Here is a 15638-nt window from a genome sequence, read left to right as displayed (position 1 = left end):
CGTCCCCTGCATCGGCAGGCGGACTCTCAACCACTGCGCCACCAGGGAAGCCCTCCCTTCCCTCTTGCAGACACGCGGGGTGGGCGTGCGGACCTGAGCCGCGCACCGTCCACATCTCCCGATTCTCTTGATTCCTTTCCCGCCCGGCCTTCGTCCCACCTGCCGGCCATGCAGCTATGCTTTGTCTTGCCTCATCAGAAACAGATGAGCTGAACCCAGATCAAACACGCCTGCTGGGGTCTTCGTCCCCGCCCCCATCGAGTCAGGCTGGCCGTGTCATCACACGCACACCTCCCGACCCTGATGGAGAACATTCACTGCTCTTTTTGCCTGTTCGTACTTGTGAGCCTTGACAGGAAGGCAGTGGGACGTAGTTTATCCCCATTTTACAGATAAAAATGGGGAAGAAGTTTCTCAAATGTCCAGGTAGAAAGTGGCCAGGGGAACTGTGAATGGTGGATGCCCATCCATTTTTTTTTTTTATTATTACTGAGGTGAAATTCACATAAAATTAACCACGTAGAATGAAGAATTTAGTGCTTTCACAGTATCATGCAACCAACCACCTCTGTCTATTGGTCGATCTGAGATACTCTCATCACCCTCAATGGATCTCTGTACCCGTTAGCAGCCCCTCCCAATTCCCCCGCCACCCGAGCCCCTGGAAATCACTCATCCATTTTCTGTCTGTGTATTTGCCTATTCTGGGCACGTTATATAAATTGGACAATGCAACGTGTGACCTTTTGTGACGGGCTTCTTTCACGTGGCACGATGTTTTGGAGGTTCCTCCACGTTGTAGAAATAACCAGCATCTCATTCTTTCTTGTGGCTGAATAATAATCTATTCCACCGAATGGATTTACCACATTCTGTTTACCCCTTCATTTGTTGATGGACTTTTGGGTGGTTTTCCCTTTTAGCTACGGTGACTAGTGCTACTATGAACGTTTTTTGAACAAGTTTTTGAGCTCCTGTGTTCAGTTCTCGGGGTCTTTTCCTGGGAGTGGGGTCCTGGGTCATGTGGTGGGCCTGGTTATCTCTCTGAGGACCCCCATCCGTGTATCCTGGGTCACCTGCAGCACTGTTTCCTGTTACGTACGGCCTTTGCCCGTGCTCCCTTCTTGTTCTCTTGGTGATCCTGACCACACGTGGACAGTTGGCATGTGGTTAAGCTCGTTCTGGGGCAGCGTGAGCAGGGGTGGGGCGGCAGGGTGCTCTGCGGAGCCAGAAACCGGCGCTCGGACGTCGTTCCTTCTCCCCAGTACCTCCCTGTGCGTCTCTCCTGCTGGGACTTTTGGTTCTCACTCTAGGAATGCTTGGTTCTGTGGTCCAAAGGGCCGTCTCTTTTGGCCCAATGGCTGGTGGGTCTGGGAGCAGAAATCAGGAAGCAGGCGTTGGGCGATGTTTGTTTTCCCGAAAGTCACACTTGCTGCTTTGATGCAGTAACGCCAGACTCTGAAATCCGTCTTACCAGGGGGCTGTCTCAAGTCAGTAAGTGCTGCTCTAAATACAAATGCTGATTTTTTTTTTTTCTCTTTCGCCTCCAATTTTCCTCGCTCCTTCTGCTTGGATCCCGTGGCTCTGAGTAGCTCTGAGCTGTTGATTAGGAGGAACCGTTGACAACGACTGCAGTTGTGTAAACAGCAGCTTCGTGTCAGTAAAGCCTCCCAAGTATAAATGCTGTTTACGTCCTTCCTCTGGGAGGCTCACACCCATCCCCAAAAACGTAAATGAGTAAATGATAAGTTGTAAAGATAACACGGGGCTCGCGCAGCTCAGGGACGGTTCTTGCGCCCGGATCGCACCTGATACTTAAGTATCCCGTAATGAGCACTTGGACGTGCTCTCTAATGTGGGCTGCTATTACAGAGGGAGAAAACAGATGATTTCTTATACGTACCTAACTGTTGCTTAACCAGAGGTGAAACCTTTAAGGATATAGCTTGGCCGACCTTGTGATCTCATCAACTGACGGAAAAGAAAATGGAAAGGATTGTCCATGAGCTGGAATGTCAGGAGGCAGGGTAGGATTTACCTGAGAAGGGTTTGAGGGAGACTCCTGTGTCTGATGTTGATGTCACCCTCCAAGTCCCTGTAACACAGAGAGGATGGGTATTCTAACATTAAATCCTTATCCTGTACACAGAGAGACTGAGGTATAGTGATAGCCTTGTCCAGGTCAGATGGTTGGCCGAGGGGAGCAGGAGGCCCAGCTGGGGTTGCCAGGTACAGTGGTGCGGGCTGTGCGCTGCACAACTCCAGGGCACGCCGCCAGGGTGAGTGAGGCCTCCTGAAGTCACACAACTTGGCTTCCTGGCTGAGCTCCCGTTACCAAAAGCTCCACGTCCTGCTTTTCAGCCCAGGGTCCTCAATCAAATGGATACTTCCTTGTTCCTGCTGAAAAACCGATGGTTTGGAATGAATTGTGCAGTTGTTATTTCCCTGTTTAAAGACCTTGAGGATGATTTAATTAAATTGCCTATGTTTTTACAACTCCCCGTTTCTAATATTGTTATAAAGAAGTATCAAATTGCATCAAGCTATAAACTCGACCTGACCCCAGAGCCGTCACGTGGCGGCCCTAGGCCCTTGTTTGTGTGGGTGGTGGGACGGCCCTGCTGGGACTGGGAGAAGGTGTTCTCTCCGTGGGGAGGAAGGGGGCCACTGCATGTTGGGTGCGGGTGGCCCTTCACGTGCACCATCCGGGTTCACCAACAGGCCACCTCACAGAATGCAGGTCTTGTTATCCAGGTCGTACAGATGGGGCAGGAAGTTCAGGGGCCTGAGCCCGCGCCTGCCCTCTGCACGTCCGGAACGTTGAGCCTACCCCACGTTCCGTGGCCGGCGTGAACACGCTCCACCTCCACTGCTAGAAGGGGTCTGAGGGCCGTCTGGGCGGATGTGCTCGGCGTTCTCAAAGGGCAGCCAGGAGACTAGAGAGGGATGCCGCGACAGGCAGGTTGCCTGGGGAGAGGGGCTCGATCCCTGGAGGCGAACCACAGCCTCCTTAAGAGGGGAGCCTGCTTCTTCCAGCAGTGGGCACGCTGCACCCGGTGTCACTGATCCCAGAGGGATTCTCGTAACCAGCCCTGGGCAGGGAGACTGAGTGCCTGAGAACCGCAGGGACATGTGGCGGGCGTAGGGGGGAAGCTGGGGGGCGAAGGGGGGCTTGGTCTGGGGGCAGAAAGGGTGGTCGACCTCGGGCCAGCAAAAGGGACTGGAGGGTCATTCCAGGGTGAGGAAGGGCGTGAGCCCAGGAGTGAGTGACTGTGAGTACTGGAGGTCGCCAGCTTCCTGGCCCAGTTGGGGCGCACCATGCTGGGTGGGGGAAGGCAGGGGGCTGTCTGCAGGCCGGGCAGTCTGCACCCCAGGAGCACGGAGCGGGCAGGAACCTGGTGAGGAGGTGCGTGGACATGGTCCGGCCAGTGCCTGGACTCACAGGCAGGATCAGGTATTCAGAAGGAGGGGTCCTGGGGCTTTGGTGTCAGCTGCTGTAACAATACACAAACTGGGGGGCTTGAAGCAGCAGAAATGTATTCTCCCCAGTTCTGAAATGAAGGTGTCTGCAGGGCTGCGCTCCCCGAGGGCTCTAGGGAAGGATCCTTCGCGTCTCGTGCAGATGCTGGGGGCGCTGGCATCCTTGTCTGTGGCAGCATCACTCCAGCCTCTGCCTCAGTTGTCCCACGATGTCTCCCTGTGTCTCTGTCTCTGTGTCCTTCTTATAAGGACACCAGTCACGTTGGATTAGGGTCCATCCTACTGCGATATGGCTTCATCCTAACCAATTACATCTGCAAGACGCCTATTTCCAAATAAGGTCACATTCTGAGGTTCTGGGAAGGAGATAAATTTGGGGGGCTCACTGTTAATCCAGTACAGCTGGTTTGGGGACTCATTCAACGCGAGGCCAGGGGGCCTCTCACCCTCCACGGGTCGGGGGGCATGTGCAGGGGCTGGGGAATCAGTCGGGGACGCTGGTGGGAGAACACGCTGATGGCTCCGTGCTTCCTCTTCCCACAGCCCAACATCGGCCGCCTGGGCCTGCCCCACGGGCCGTCTGGAGAGAAGGTGGCCGTGGTGACCGTGGACGACTGTGACACGGCCGTGGCCGTGCGCTTTGGCAACGTCGTTGGGAACTACAGCTGTGCCGCTCAGGGCACTCAGAGTGGCTCTAAAAAGTGAGTGTCCCAGGAGACGGGCCCTGGTGCCCACCCCCCATAGCCACTGCTCCAAAAGGGGTCGCCCAGGTCAGGACCCCGACACAGGGCACTCTGGACCCAGTGCTCTGGCAGCCCCAATCTGGGCTGGAGTCACATTCCCTCCTCTTCCCTCCAACACATTAGAACCTTCTAGAATAAGTCCCCTTAGAATCATCTGTCAAAGTAGTGGCCAGGCCATCCCCAGGGTTGTGACGGCCGGCTTGCTGACCCCAGAAGCCATCCCCAGCCCTGTCTCCACAGGATCCCTGAGGGATCCAGTGCGGGCTGGTCCCTGTGATTCAGTGTTCAGTGAGTAATCCCCTCCGTTAGATCAGAGTGGCCATGTCACCATGTGGATCTGGAGGTCCCCAGGACCCGTCCTAACTCAGGTCAGAGAAATGCTGACGTGGAAGTTTATGATGCCCGCTTCAAATCTCAGATCAAATGTTCATGCTGGACTCATCCCTAATTGTGTTTTGGTGGGATGTTTAATAAGCTTAGGGGAACCTGGTCTGCAGTTCAAAGAACCTGGCCTACCAGTTAGAAGAACCTGGTCTATCCTGAGCATCTGGTGTGAAATACACCTTTGCCATCGGATTCCCTGCAGCTGTGATGCAGGTGGGATGCGTCCATCTTACTGATGGGACAGCTGTGCCCTGGAGTGGTTTGGCTCCTTGCCCAAGGCCATGCCAATGCTCCTGCAGAACCAGGGTTCTAGTTTGCTGTGACCGCCCCTCAAGGCCATTAGAGGCCAGAGGAAGGTGGCGTCCTGTTTGGGTGTGGACTGGCCCGGCCAGCAGTCAGGACTCGGGCGGTCACCCCAACCCCCCAGTTGGTCAGGATCTGACACAAGGGACAGAGAGGCTGCGAGCCGGTGGTGGCACCGGAAGTAGGATCTGACGCGTGTGTTTGGGCCTGTTGGCCGCCTGCTTCCCTGGCCCCTGCACCCGTTGGATTATTGACGGTCAGGATGACGAGCGTGCCCTGCGGCAGAGGCCCCTGGGACGTTACAGCAGCGTCGGGGCTGCTCTTGCCGTCCGGCCATCCAGAGGTTGGTGTCGCCTCCACAGGTCCCTGGATCTGACAGGCCCCCTGCTCCTGGGGGGCGTCCCCAACCTGCCCGAAGACTTCCCGGTGCAGAACCGGCAGTTTGTGGGCTGCATGCGGAACCTGTCCATCGACGGCAGGAACGTGGACATGGCCAGCTTCATCGCCAACAATGGCACCAGGGCGGGTACGGCAGGACGGTCGGGGAATCGTGGGGCTGCGGCGGCCACGCGGGAGGGGCCCCCTCCATATCCTGCTGCTCTCGGGTCTGGGGTCCTGCAGTGTTGGAGCAGTGGTGAAGCTGTGGGCGGGCCTGCCGCTGACCCGGACACGCAACCCCAGGGTCTTGAGCCGGTCACCAGACGATCCCACGAGCCAGAGGGTGGGATGGCCTAGAGGCCCAGGGTCTCCGGACATGGACACTGCATTCCATGCCATGTCAGGTCTTAGGTTCTGACAGCCCCAGAGAGTCCCAGGCCTGCCCACCTTGCCTCCGGCTGTGTCCACAGGGGGTGTTTCCCCAGCATGTGGGTCAGTGCTAGGAGACAGGAGCAGTCCCCCTGCGTCACGCTCCTCTCCTGTTTCCCACTCTGAGACCACGCCATGCCCTCTGTTTCCAGGCTGTGCTGCTCAGAGGAACTTCTGCGATGGGACCTGGTGTCAGAACGGGGGCACCTGTGTCAGCGGCTGGAACACGTACCTGTGTGAGTGCCCGCTCCGCTTCGGCGGGAAGAACTGCGAGCAAGGTGAGGGCCTGGGGCAGTGGGTGCTGGGTGCCCGGGGCCGCCAGCCTCTGGTGGCACGTGTGTCCCCAGGCCTGGGTCCTGGTGGGGAGCGGGCTGGTGGGGGCACCATGGTGGGTGATGTTAGAGCAGAGGCTGGGGGTCCTGGACGGGTCTGCAGGGCACAGCCCCTCGTCTGAGTAGGGTCAGTGTGAGGTTGGGAGTCCATGAGGGTCAGAGAAGCGAGGTGGGGCCTGGCGGGGCCTCCCGGTGGCTGTGTGCCTCCTCCCTGGGGCCAGCACCCCCATGCCCCTTCTCGGCATCCCAGGGGCTCCTCCAGCTGCCTGCTTCCCCGCTGGACTGCGTTGTGAGCATCAAGGCCTGGGCCTCTCCCCTGACCCCACCCCTGTAGTTGTAGATACTGGCAGGTTTTAAACAATTCATTCATTCATTTTGAAGCAGTATAGTGTTAAATAACTGTCATCATTTAAAAATCACTGATGCACTTTAAGGTAAACCAAAAGGGGGAGACTGAGGCCAGATAAGCTGGGGTGAGCTCCCCGGATCCGCCTTGGAGATGCCCGGAGCTCATTAGCGAGCCGAGAGCCAGGAGAAGTCCTGCCTGGAGCCGCTCACTGGCCTGCAACCCACGGCCTCTCCTTGGAAGTCAGACGCTCCTCCCCTCGGCCCGTGTGCCCCACAGGATGGGCTGGGGGGTCCGAGTGTGACTTTTTCGGGGGGTGGGGGCCACAGCTTTCCCGAGATTCTCTAAGGAGTCATTGAAGCAGAAATAGGTGGAACCTGTGACAGAGTGTTCTGGAGGAGAGCAAAGTTCGTTCCATCAGTGCAGGTGAAAGGGGTGGAGCCAGCGGGCAGCTTACCTGTGCTGGGCCGTCCGCCTGCCCAGGGCTGTTAGTGATGGAGCTGAGACACGTGACGTGGAATTGGATTACATCCCAGTCCTTGCTCAGGACGCGGTTACCGGCCAGGGCCCGCTTTTTCGATTCTGTTTTTTTAAATATGTATTTATTTTTTTGGCTGCGTCAGCTCTTGTTGAGAGCACACAGGATCTTCGTGGCTGTGTGCTGGGTCTTTCATTTGCGGCATGCGGAATCTTTAGTTGCAGCATGTGGGATCTAGTTTCCCGACCAGGGATCGAACCTGGGCCCCCTGCATTGGGAGTGCAGAGTCTTAGCCACTGGACCACCAGGGAAGTCCCAGGGCCCGACTCTTTGTGACACAAAGCACTGGGCACCTTTCAAGGCCCCGAAGGTCTATTTTCCGGGCAGCAGGTGGGCTGGGCTTGTGCCGGCCCTGTGGACAGGTTAGGCCCAGCCCCGGCTGATCACCGTGTGCGGGAAGCTCAGGTCACAGGGAGGGGCAGAGGCCCGGGTGGACACAGCGCCGGCGGGGCCGTCCACGCCCATGGAGTTCCTGTTATGGAGGCCGAGAGTCCGGCTACGGCTGTGCCAGAGAAAACAGCTGCCGGGGTTTGGGTTCGTAAGAGCAGGAAACAGATGCCGGTGCTCACAGGGCTGAGTCGCCCCCAAAGGTGGTCCCCACCTGGCAGGCCCTGTGCTGTTCAACATCCGTGGTGATAACTGTGCCGTCCCTCGTGGAGGAATTGGGGTGAGATTCTGGGCTGGGCCAGGTGTCTGTCCCTCCCCGATGCCTGTGATACGCGGGGCTCTGGAGGCAAAGTGATGAAGCTGGTTTGACTCAGCGTCATCCTGCCTACGGGTCTGTCTGGCGTCCACAGTTTTTCCAAGTGTGACAGATTGGATGAGGCTGCTGGTACCCCCAGTGCCACCTCCCTGGTCCCCCCCAAACCATCTGGGAGCCCTCGGCTGGCCCGCAGCCTTCCCCTCTCTGTGCCCGTCACCAGGAGCGGAGGCACAGTGGCCTGTGTGCCTCAGGCTTGGAAATCCACCCCAGACACCGGCTGAGGGCGGTGAGCCTGCAGGGTTGAGGTCTGTGCGCAGGGTTCACCGCAGGCTCACGCGGTCCCACCAGGAGGCCACCCTCCGTACGACCCCTGGGCTCCCAACCTGGCAGGTGTGGGGCGGGACAGATAGGCCAGGCGCACAGGGCCCCTCCACTGGGCCCGGGGGTCCTGGGCTGTCCCGCTCTGCCTGAGAGCCCCTTACTGTACACTGGCCGAGGTTGAGAACCCCCAGGCCTCAGCCTGACTGCTCAGGAAGGTGGCCAGCGTCCCTGGTGGGGGTGGGCTTTTGCAGAGCCCACGGCTCCTGGGCTCAGAGGGCTAGTGCTGTACAAACGGAAGTCTGAGACCGGCCTTTGAGTCAGAATGAGAAAGGCCCAGGGTTTCTTCCCTCCCCCTCCTTGGGGGCCTGTCCCGTCCCCTACAGCTAAAAAGGATTCTCAGAGGCCCATCTGATTTGGGGAGGTCCCCGTGTCTGTGTCCACAGTCATGCCCCACCCCCAGCGCTTCAGCGGGGAGAGCGTCGTGTCCTGGAGCGACCTGGACATCACCATCTCCGTGCCCTGGTACCTGGGGCTCATGTTCCGGACCAGGAAGGAGGATGGTGTGCTGATGGAGGCCACGGCGGGCGTGTCTTCCAGGCTCCATCTCCAGGTGAGTGAGGTCCATGTCCGGCACCTGCAGGGCGGGTGTGCACCTGAGTGACTGCAGCCAGAGGCTCACGTAGCTCCGCCCCGAAGCCTAGCCTTCCCGATGTGTGCGCGGGGAGCCTGGTGTCTTCTGTCTCCCCACACCCGCTGCTGGTCCCCCGTGTGAAGGACGGGGAGGTGACCACCTCAATGCCTGGCAACAGAGATGTGAGGATGGGGCCCCAGGGAGGCCTGACTAACCCTGCCTGGTGGGGGCTGGGGGCTCAGAGCCCAGGCGGGACCCCCATCTCTTCTCGAACCTGTCCCTCACCCCTCACCTGCCCCCTCACCCCTCACCTGTCCCTCACCCCTCACCTGCCCCCTCACCCCTCACCTGTCCCCTCACCCCTCACCTGCCCCCTCACCCCTCACCTGTCCCCTCACCCTTCACCTGCCCCTCACCTGCCCCCTCACCCCTCACCTGTCCCCTCACCCGCCCCCTTACCCCTCACCTGTCCCCTAACCCCTCACCTGCCCCTCACCTGCCCCCTCACCCCTCACCTGTCCCCTCACCCCTCACCTGCCCCCTCACCCCTCACCTGTCCCCTCACCCGCCCCCTCACCCCTCACCCGTCCCCTCACCCCTCACCTGCCCCCTCACCCCTCACCTGTCCCCTCACCTGTCCCCTCACCGCTCACCTGCACCTCACCTGTCCCTCACCCCTCACCTGTCCCCTCACCGCTCACCTGCCCCTCACCTGTCCCTCACCTGTTCCTCACCTCTCACCTGCCCCCTCCCCCTCACCTGTTCCCTCCCCCGCATCACTGCTCAGGAGTGTCTCCAGCGCAGGCCCGTTTGGGTTGCACTGAAGGCGCAGTTTGTGCCTCTGGGATAATTACAGCCGTCATCGTTTATCCCTTATTAACCAGTAATTTTATCAGTTTATCAGGCGGTCCCAGAAGCCAGCTCTGGGCCAGAACTTGGCAGGCACCCTTCTGCCCGGGGATGGTACTTTCCTCTGTGCTGGTTTCCCTGTTGGAACAGATTAAATTGGCTGGTTCAGGTGATGAATGGGAGCTTGCAGGTGGTCATTGGCAGTGGGCTCCGTGTCGGAAAAAGTACACTTTCTGCGGAACAACACCCAAAGCCACAAACTCCCATATTGTTTGAGGAATTACGTTACGGGTAGCTAATCCAAAAATGAAGGGCTTTTGCCAGGAGCTGTGGCCAGCTCCTCCCTGTGGAAGGCTGGGTGGCAAGAGTGGTGACCTCGGGGGGATCCAGCAGACCCCAGTGGCCACCCAGCAGGCTGCCTCAGGGCAGTTTCCAAAGGCTGGTCAGCTGGGGATTACAGGCGTATTCCGGGTTATTTTCACATGGCGTTTTTGGGATGCAGGCCTCCTGCAGGCCCCATGAGCTCTGGGTGCAGGAGTCTAGGTGTTCCGGCCTCCACAGCAGGCCAGACAAGGTACATAGTCATCCTACCGCCCAAACAGTTTGGGTAATTGCTCTTAGGCGCCCTAAATCCACCTTCATTGTCAAGCGGGCTAACGTGGCTGCTGTTAAACACCTCTCCTAAATCCGGGGGCAGATCTAAGGTGGTAAGTAGTTAACGGCCACTGTCCTGGGATCGTTCTGCAGACGTTGCTTTTGTTTGTAGACGTCCGTCATTTCATTGTTGATCTGCTGGCTTTGGGGTTTTTTGTTAGCAAGGACAGCGAAAGAGAATGGCCAGGGAAATGAATGAGTTGACTCAGACTTCTGTGGAATGAAAGGAAACAAAATGTGAAAAGGTGAAAAATTATCCTCTTCAGTTGACTCTCAGTTGAGGCGAAAAATCAAAGTACGTTATTAGTTGCGTTGTCTTTATCATCAGCTAAATACATTTTCTATTTTCCATCATGATTTCTTCTTTGACCCATCGGGTATTCACAAGTATACCTCTCAGCAAACAGGGGGCATTTTCTAGTAAATCATTTGATGTTTCTAGCATAATCGCAGGTCAGAGAACATACGTGGTGTGATTTCAGACCTTTGAGATGTGTTGAGACTTGCTTTGGAGCCCAGCATTCAGTCATTTTTGCGAATATTCTAGCTATACTTGGAAAGAATGTGTGCGCTGCAGTTGTATTGTGGCGTTCTCTATATGTCAAGCAGGTGGCGTTTGTTCACGTAGCATTCCCATTTTCTATATCTTTATTGATTTTGGGGGTCTGTTTGCTCAGTTACTGAGAGAGGTGAGTTAAAAATCTCCAACCGTGGGCTTCCCTGGTGGCGCAGTGGCTGAGAGTCCGCCTGCCGATGCAGGGGACGCGGGTTCGTGCCCCGGTCCGGGAAGATCCCACGTGCCGCGGAGCGGCTGGGCCCGTGAGCCATGGCCGCTGAGCCTGCGCGTCCGGAGCCTGTGCTCCGCAATGGGAGAGGCCACAACAGTGAGAGGAAAAAAAAAACAAAACCAAAACCAAAAAATCTCCAACGTTGATTGTGGCTCATCTCTTACTCCTTTTAGATCTGTCAGTTTTTGCTTTGGAGGTTTGGAGGCTGCGTTATTAGGTGCATACAAATTTAGAATCGTTTTCTCTTTCTGGAATATTGGCTGTTATCACGATGAAAGTCCTCTTTATCTCTCATAATTATTTTTGCCTTAAAGTCTCCTTTGTCTCATATTAACGTAGCTAAACCAGCTTTCTTTTTGTTGGTGTTTCCGTGACGTACCTTTTTCTGTCTTTCTCCTTTCAGCATTTCTGTTTCCTTATATTTCAGGCGTGTCCCTTTTAACCAGGGCACTAATAGTTTTTTTTTTAATCTGCTCTTTAAGTTGAAGTTATCTTTAAACATGAGTACCTTAGATTAGTTACAACGCTGTTTTTTTATATTTCTCACATGTATGTTTTAATTGAAATATAGTTGATTTACAATCTTACATGTATTTAAACTTGGTAGTTTGAGTCTAATTTCATGAAATGGAAAAATTAGAGCCAGAAATAAGAGTCTACTGGTACCTGAATCTGTTTCCTTGAAAGCTCTGTGGTTCCCGTCACTATTTTCAAGTCTGTGTCTGATGACTCTCTCGTCTGGATTCCCATGGGTCTGTTTCAAGCACACGGTCCTGTCTCCTCATGTACTTGGTTATTTTTGATTGCGTGCTGGGCATCATGCTGAAAAACTAGAGAGAATTTGAAACTAAGATGGTGGTGTCCCATCCCCCATGTTTGCTTCTGGTCGTCAGCCCTCACCCTGGGCAGGCTCTGAATTCCAGTTTCTCTCCTCCCAGCCTCATGAACCAAGAAAGCTTTGCACAGCTGTCAGCCTCAGGTGTGCCTCCCAGAACCCGCTGACAGCCACGTGGCAACGCGCTAAGCTTATTTCTGCAGATTCCCATTTTCTCCCTGGTCGTGCTTCTGTAACTTGCAGGGACTTGGGTCACTCTGATGCCTGAGACAGGTGTGCCTTAACTTTTCGTCTCGTTTTCCTAGGTGTTCTCAGGAGGAGGGTGGGTCCAAACTACCCAGTCCTTCACTGGGGAAAGGGAAGCATGATCTCAGCATTGCCCCAGCTACATTTTCTTAAAACGTGAACATCTTAGGCCAGTTATAATGCTGATTTCTGTTTTTTCATTCATATATTTGAACATGGTGGCCTGAATCTTGTCTCATAAGATGAAACATTTACATCCAAAAATAAGAGCCCAGTAGTCACCTGAATCTGTGGTTGTTCCCCTTACTTAAGTCCGATGGGCTTTATCTTACTTGACCTCTGTCAACGTTCGACACTTCTTACCATAGAAGAAGGCATGTAATTCTGAAGAGTGTCACTTACAGGCAACGGCAAATTAAACTTTGCCTAATTTTTAAGTCCATCTTTGATCCAGTGGCCTGTGGTAAGTCTGTTTGCGTGGCTTTGTTACTGAAGTGATTGCAATGTATTTTGTATTTTGTCATCATCTCCTCAGTGACTAGTGTAGCTCTCCCCATCCTACAGATCCTGAACAACTACGTCCAGTTTGAGGTGTCCCACGGCCCCTCGGATGTGGTGTCCATGAGACTGTCCAGGTCGCGCGTGGCTGACGGGGAGTGGCACCACCTGTTGATAGAACTGAAGAGTGCCAAGGAGGGCAAAGACATCAAGTACCTGGCAGTCATGACCTTGGACTATGGTGTGGACCAGGTGAGTGCGCACCTGTACCCCCTTTGGCACAGACCCCTTCACTGGGAAACCACTAGCACATCTCAGTGTAGCTGTACCACAGTACGTAACGTATCACATTATGTACATCACAGTGCTATATTTTTTGTTGTTGTTTTTAATTTTTATTTATTTATTTATTTTTGGCTGTGTTGGGTCTTCATTGCTGCGTGTGGGCTTTCTCTAGTTGCGGCTCGCGGGCTCTAGGCAGGCGGGCTTCAGTAGTTGTGGCTCACGGGCCTAGTTGCTCTGCAGCATGTGGGATCTTCCTGGACCAGGGATCGGACCCGTGTCCCCTGCATTGGCAGGCGGATTCTTATACGCTGCGCCACCAGGGAAGCCCAGACCCCTTCACTGGGCCTGTGGGTAAACAGAGCGACCCCTCCAGGTGTCAGGCCCTGCCAGAGCCCTTGTGGATTTGAGGAAGCGCTTTCTGGGCTTCCCTGAATTCGGGTCTCGTGTTCCTCCTATGCTGAGGACACTGGAATCTGCACCTCATCCCCTTTCCAGATGGTCCCCTCCTGGCGTCAGGCACTGGACTTGGTCCGTCTGTGCGTCCCATCACGATGCCATTGGTGCCGTCAGCAGAGGTTTCTCTTAGCAAAGCCGGCTTGCGCCGCAGCTGCACGCTCAGTGCTGTGCCTCGGGGTACAGAGATGGATATGGGTGGGGGAGCAATGAGATCCAGGTTCCAGAGGGGGCTGTGGGACACCAGAGAGGTTTGCGCATCCCAGATGGGCAGGTGGCATTCCAGGCAGGGCGACTCAGAGGACACGTGCTGAGCCCCGCTGGATTTCCAAGGTTTGCAGCCAGGTAACAGGAGGCATCTGTACGGGACCCCCACGTGCTTCAGGGGCTACTTGTGGTCCCTCAGTGCTTTTGGAGTCCAGGCTCACCTTACACCTGGTTCTGGGAGTAAACTGCCGTGTTCTACGTGTGCACCTGCCTGAGCCTAAGGGTCCAGCTGAGACTCTTCTAGATTCCTGCCCCTGTGGACGTGTTTTCCACTCGCTGCCACTTTCTAGTTTGTCAAGCTTTTTCACGCAGTGGCTTGTTGGCGGTGCCCACGACAGAGATGGAAGGGTTGCCCTCATCCCCCCAGATGCCCATCTTGGCTGGGCTGGGACATGGACACATGTCCTCTGACGGCTTCCTGCACCCTGCCCGTCACACACAAACAGCCGTGTTCTCCACGGAGAAGGCTGAGCCGGGCCCTCTGTTTGGAGGCACAGACGTCCTCAGGCTGTGAGGGGCTTGCCGGTGCGACTGCGTTTTAGCCTTTGAGCAAATTCTTTCCAGCCAGACGTTTCCAGATGGTGCATGCAGCCCCTCTCTTTGCACAGGACACGGTGCAGATCGGGAACCAGCTTCCTGGGTTGAAGATGAGAAGCCTCATCGTGGGTGGCGTGTCTGAAGACAAGGTCTCCGTGCGCCGCGGTTTCCGGGGCTGCATGCAGGTACCCTCCCCGAGCCCGGCCCTGGCCCGCCGCGTCCTGCTCAGGGGTGGCCAGCACCGCAGTTGGTGTCCTTGGTCATCCTGTCAGTTTTCAGTAAACGAATGACTTCTCTAATCGCCAACCCGGCTTCAGCAAACCCAGTCTCCCGCTTAGAGCCCCCTCCTCTCCCAGGCTTCCCCTCGAATTCCCTTCACAGCCACGCCACGGTCGGCCCCCTGCAGCTCTGTCTTCATGTCACTTCCAGAACCTGCCCCTCACTGCCTGCACCAGCCCCACCCCCCATGCTCACCTGGACGGGTCCCTCGCTCGTCCCCTAGACCAGGTGTTCCCTGCTTCTGCCTGCGCCCCCAAACCCCAGCCCCGCTGCAGGGAAATCAATCCTTAGTTCCTTCCCCTGCGCCCCCGCCCCGCCCCCGGGCGATCTGGCCCCGAGGTGCCTCTCATGGTTGGCCCCCCGACCTCGGCACGTGCCCCCTCCTCCCGGGAGCTCCCTGCTCACTTTCATCAGCGGCCGTGCTCGCCCATCATCCTCATTATTTTTTCTCCGTGACCCTCACCATGGAATTATCGGAATATGGAATCATTCCGTCTTCACTCCGGGTGTCCTGTCCCCCTGCCTGGGATCCACGCCTGGGGGGAGCAGAAGTGCCCCTCATCCCTGCCACCCCCCACCAGTCCCAGCCCTTTCGATAAATGAGGCGTAGCTTTTAAAACAAGGGACCCAAGAGAATTTGGGGTTCTCTTAACCCCTGGTTACCTTCTGGGGTTCCTCCAGCCCCAAGGCCCCAGCACCAACTCTGGCTGCCCTTCTTTAACGCAGGGTGTGAGAATGGGGGAGACGGCCACCAATATCGCCATGCTGAACATGAAGGACGCCCTCAAGGTCAGGGTGAAGGACGGCTGTGACGTGGAGGACCCCTGCTCCTCTAGCCCCTGCCCGCAGCATAGCCACTGCCACGACACCTGGGACGGCTACTCCTGCATCTGCGACAGAGGTGGGTGCCCACAGCCCCCCTTTCCTGGTGCCCGTCGGTGGAGGGCGATGCCTTTGGTGTTTAAAACACATTATGGAAAGCCGAGTTGGGCGGCGGCTCCCCCATCACCTCTCTGGGGGTCTGGGGCGCCCTGAGCTTTGTTTCGTAACTAAGGAGTGTCCCTGTGTCCTGTGTCTTCTTCACGTGGGGGACAGGGGACACTTCCGGTTGGATCCTCAGGGCATATACTGAGATGAGGGAGAGTCTGTGCAAGGCGCACATTTAAAAAATAATATGTTCAGGGGTTGTCTCTGAATTTTGAGGTGATGTGGCTGTCCTCAGCTGGTACCCACCCGCTGTGAGCCCTCCCGGGGGCCCTGGGAGGCAGGCCCTCATCTCTGCGTTTCCAGGTCTGACCCCCCCGAGTGTTCGTGCTTCCTGTGACTCTGAGAGGCTCTGCCACTTTCCTCTGCAGAGTG

General features: G+C 56.3%; 1 protein-coding gene across 3 annotated transcripts in view; it reads left to right on the top strand.

Annotated features, from left to right (window-relative positions):
• The window catches only part of CELSR1 (cadherin EGF LAG seven-pass G-type receptor 1), a 147620-nt gene that overhangs the window by 97688 nt on the left and 34294 nt on the right, over nucleotides 1-15638 (top strand). For all 3 annotated transcript variants that reach the window (XM_027108004.1, XM_027108003.1, XM_027108006.1), the window contains exons 6-12: nucleotides 4024-4181; nucleotides 5273-5436; nucleotides 5870-5995; nucleotides 8401-8567; nucleotides 12525-12710; nucleotides 14072-14185; nucleotides 15006-15180. In XM_027108004.1, coding sequence (XP_026963805.1) covers nucleotides 4024-4181; nucleotides 5273-5436; nucleotides 5870-5995; nucleotides 8401-8567; nucleotides 12525-12710; nucleotides 14072-14185; nucleotides 15006-15180 — 1090 coding nt within the window. The remainder of the gene's footprint in view (nucleotides 1-4023; nucleotides 4182-5272; nucleotides 5437-5869; nucleotides 5996-8400; nucleotides 8568-12524; nucleotides 12711-14071; nucleotides 14186-15005; nucleotides 15181-15638) is intronic.

The sequence above is a fragment of the Aethalodelphis obliquidens genome, unplaced genomic scaffold (assembly GCF_003676395.1).
Source record: "Aethalodelphis obliquidens isolate GAN/ISIS:26980383/991018 unplaced genomic scaffold, ASM367639v1 scaffold8, whole genome shotgun sequence".
NCBI classification, from domain to species: domain Eukaryota; kingdom Metazoa; phylum Chordata; class Mammalia; order Artiodactyla; family Delphinidae; genus Aethalodelphis; species Aethalodelphis obliquidens.
Note: the sequence above shows the minus strand (reverse complement) of the source record. Positions and strands in the feature narration are given on the sequence as shown.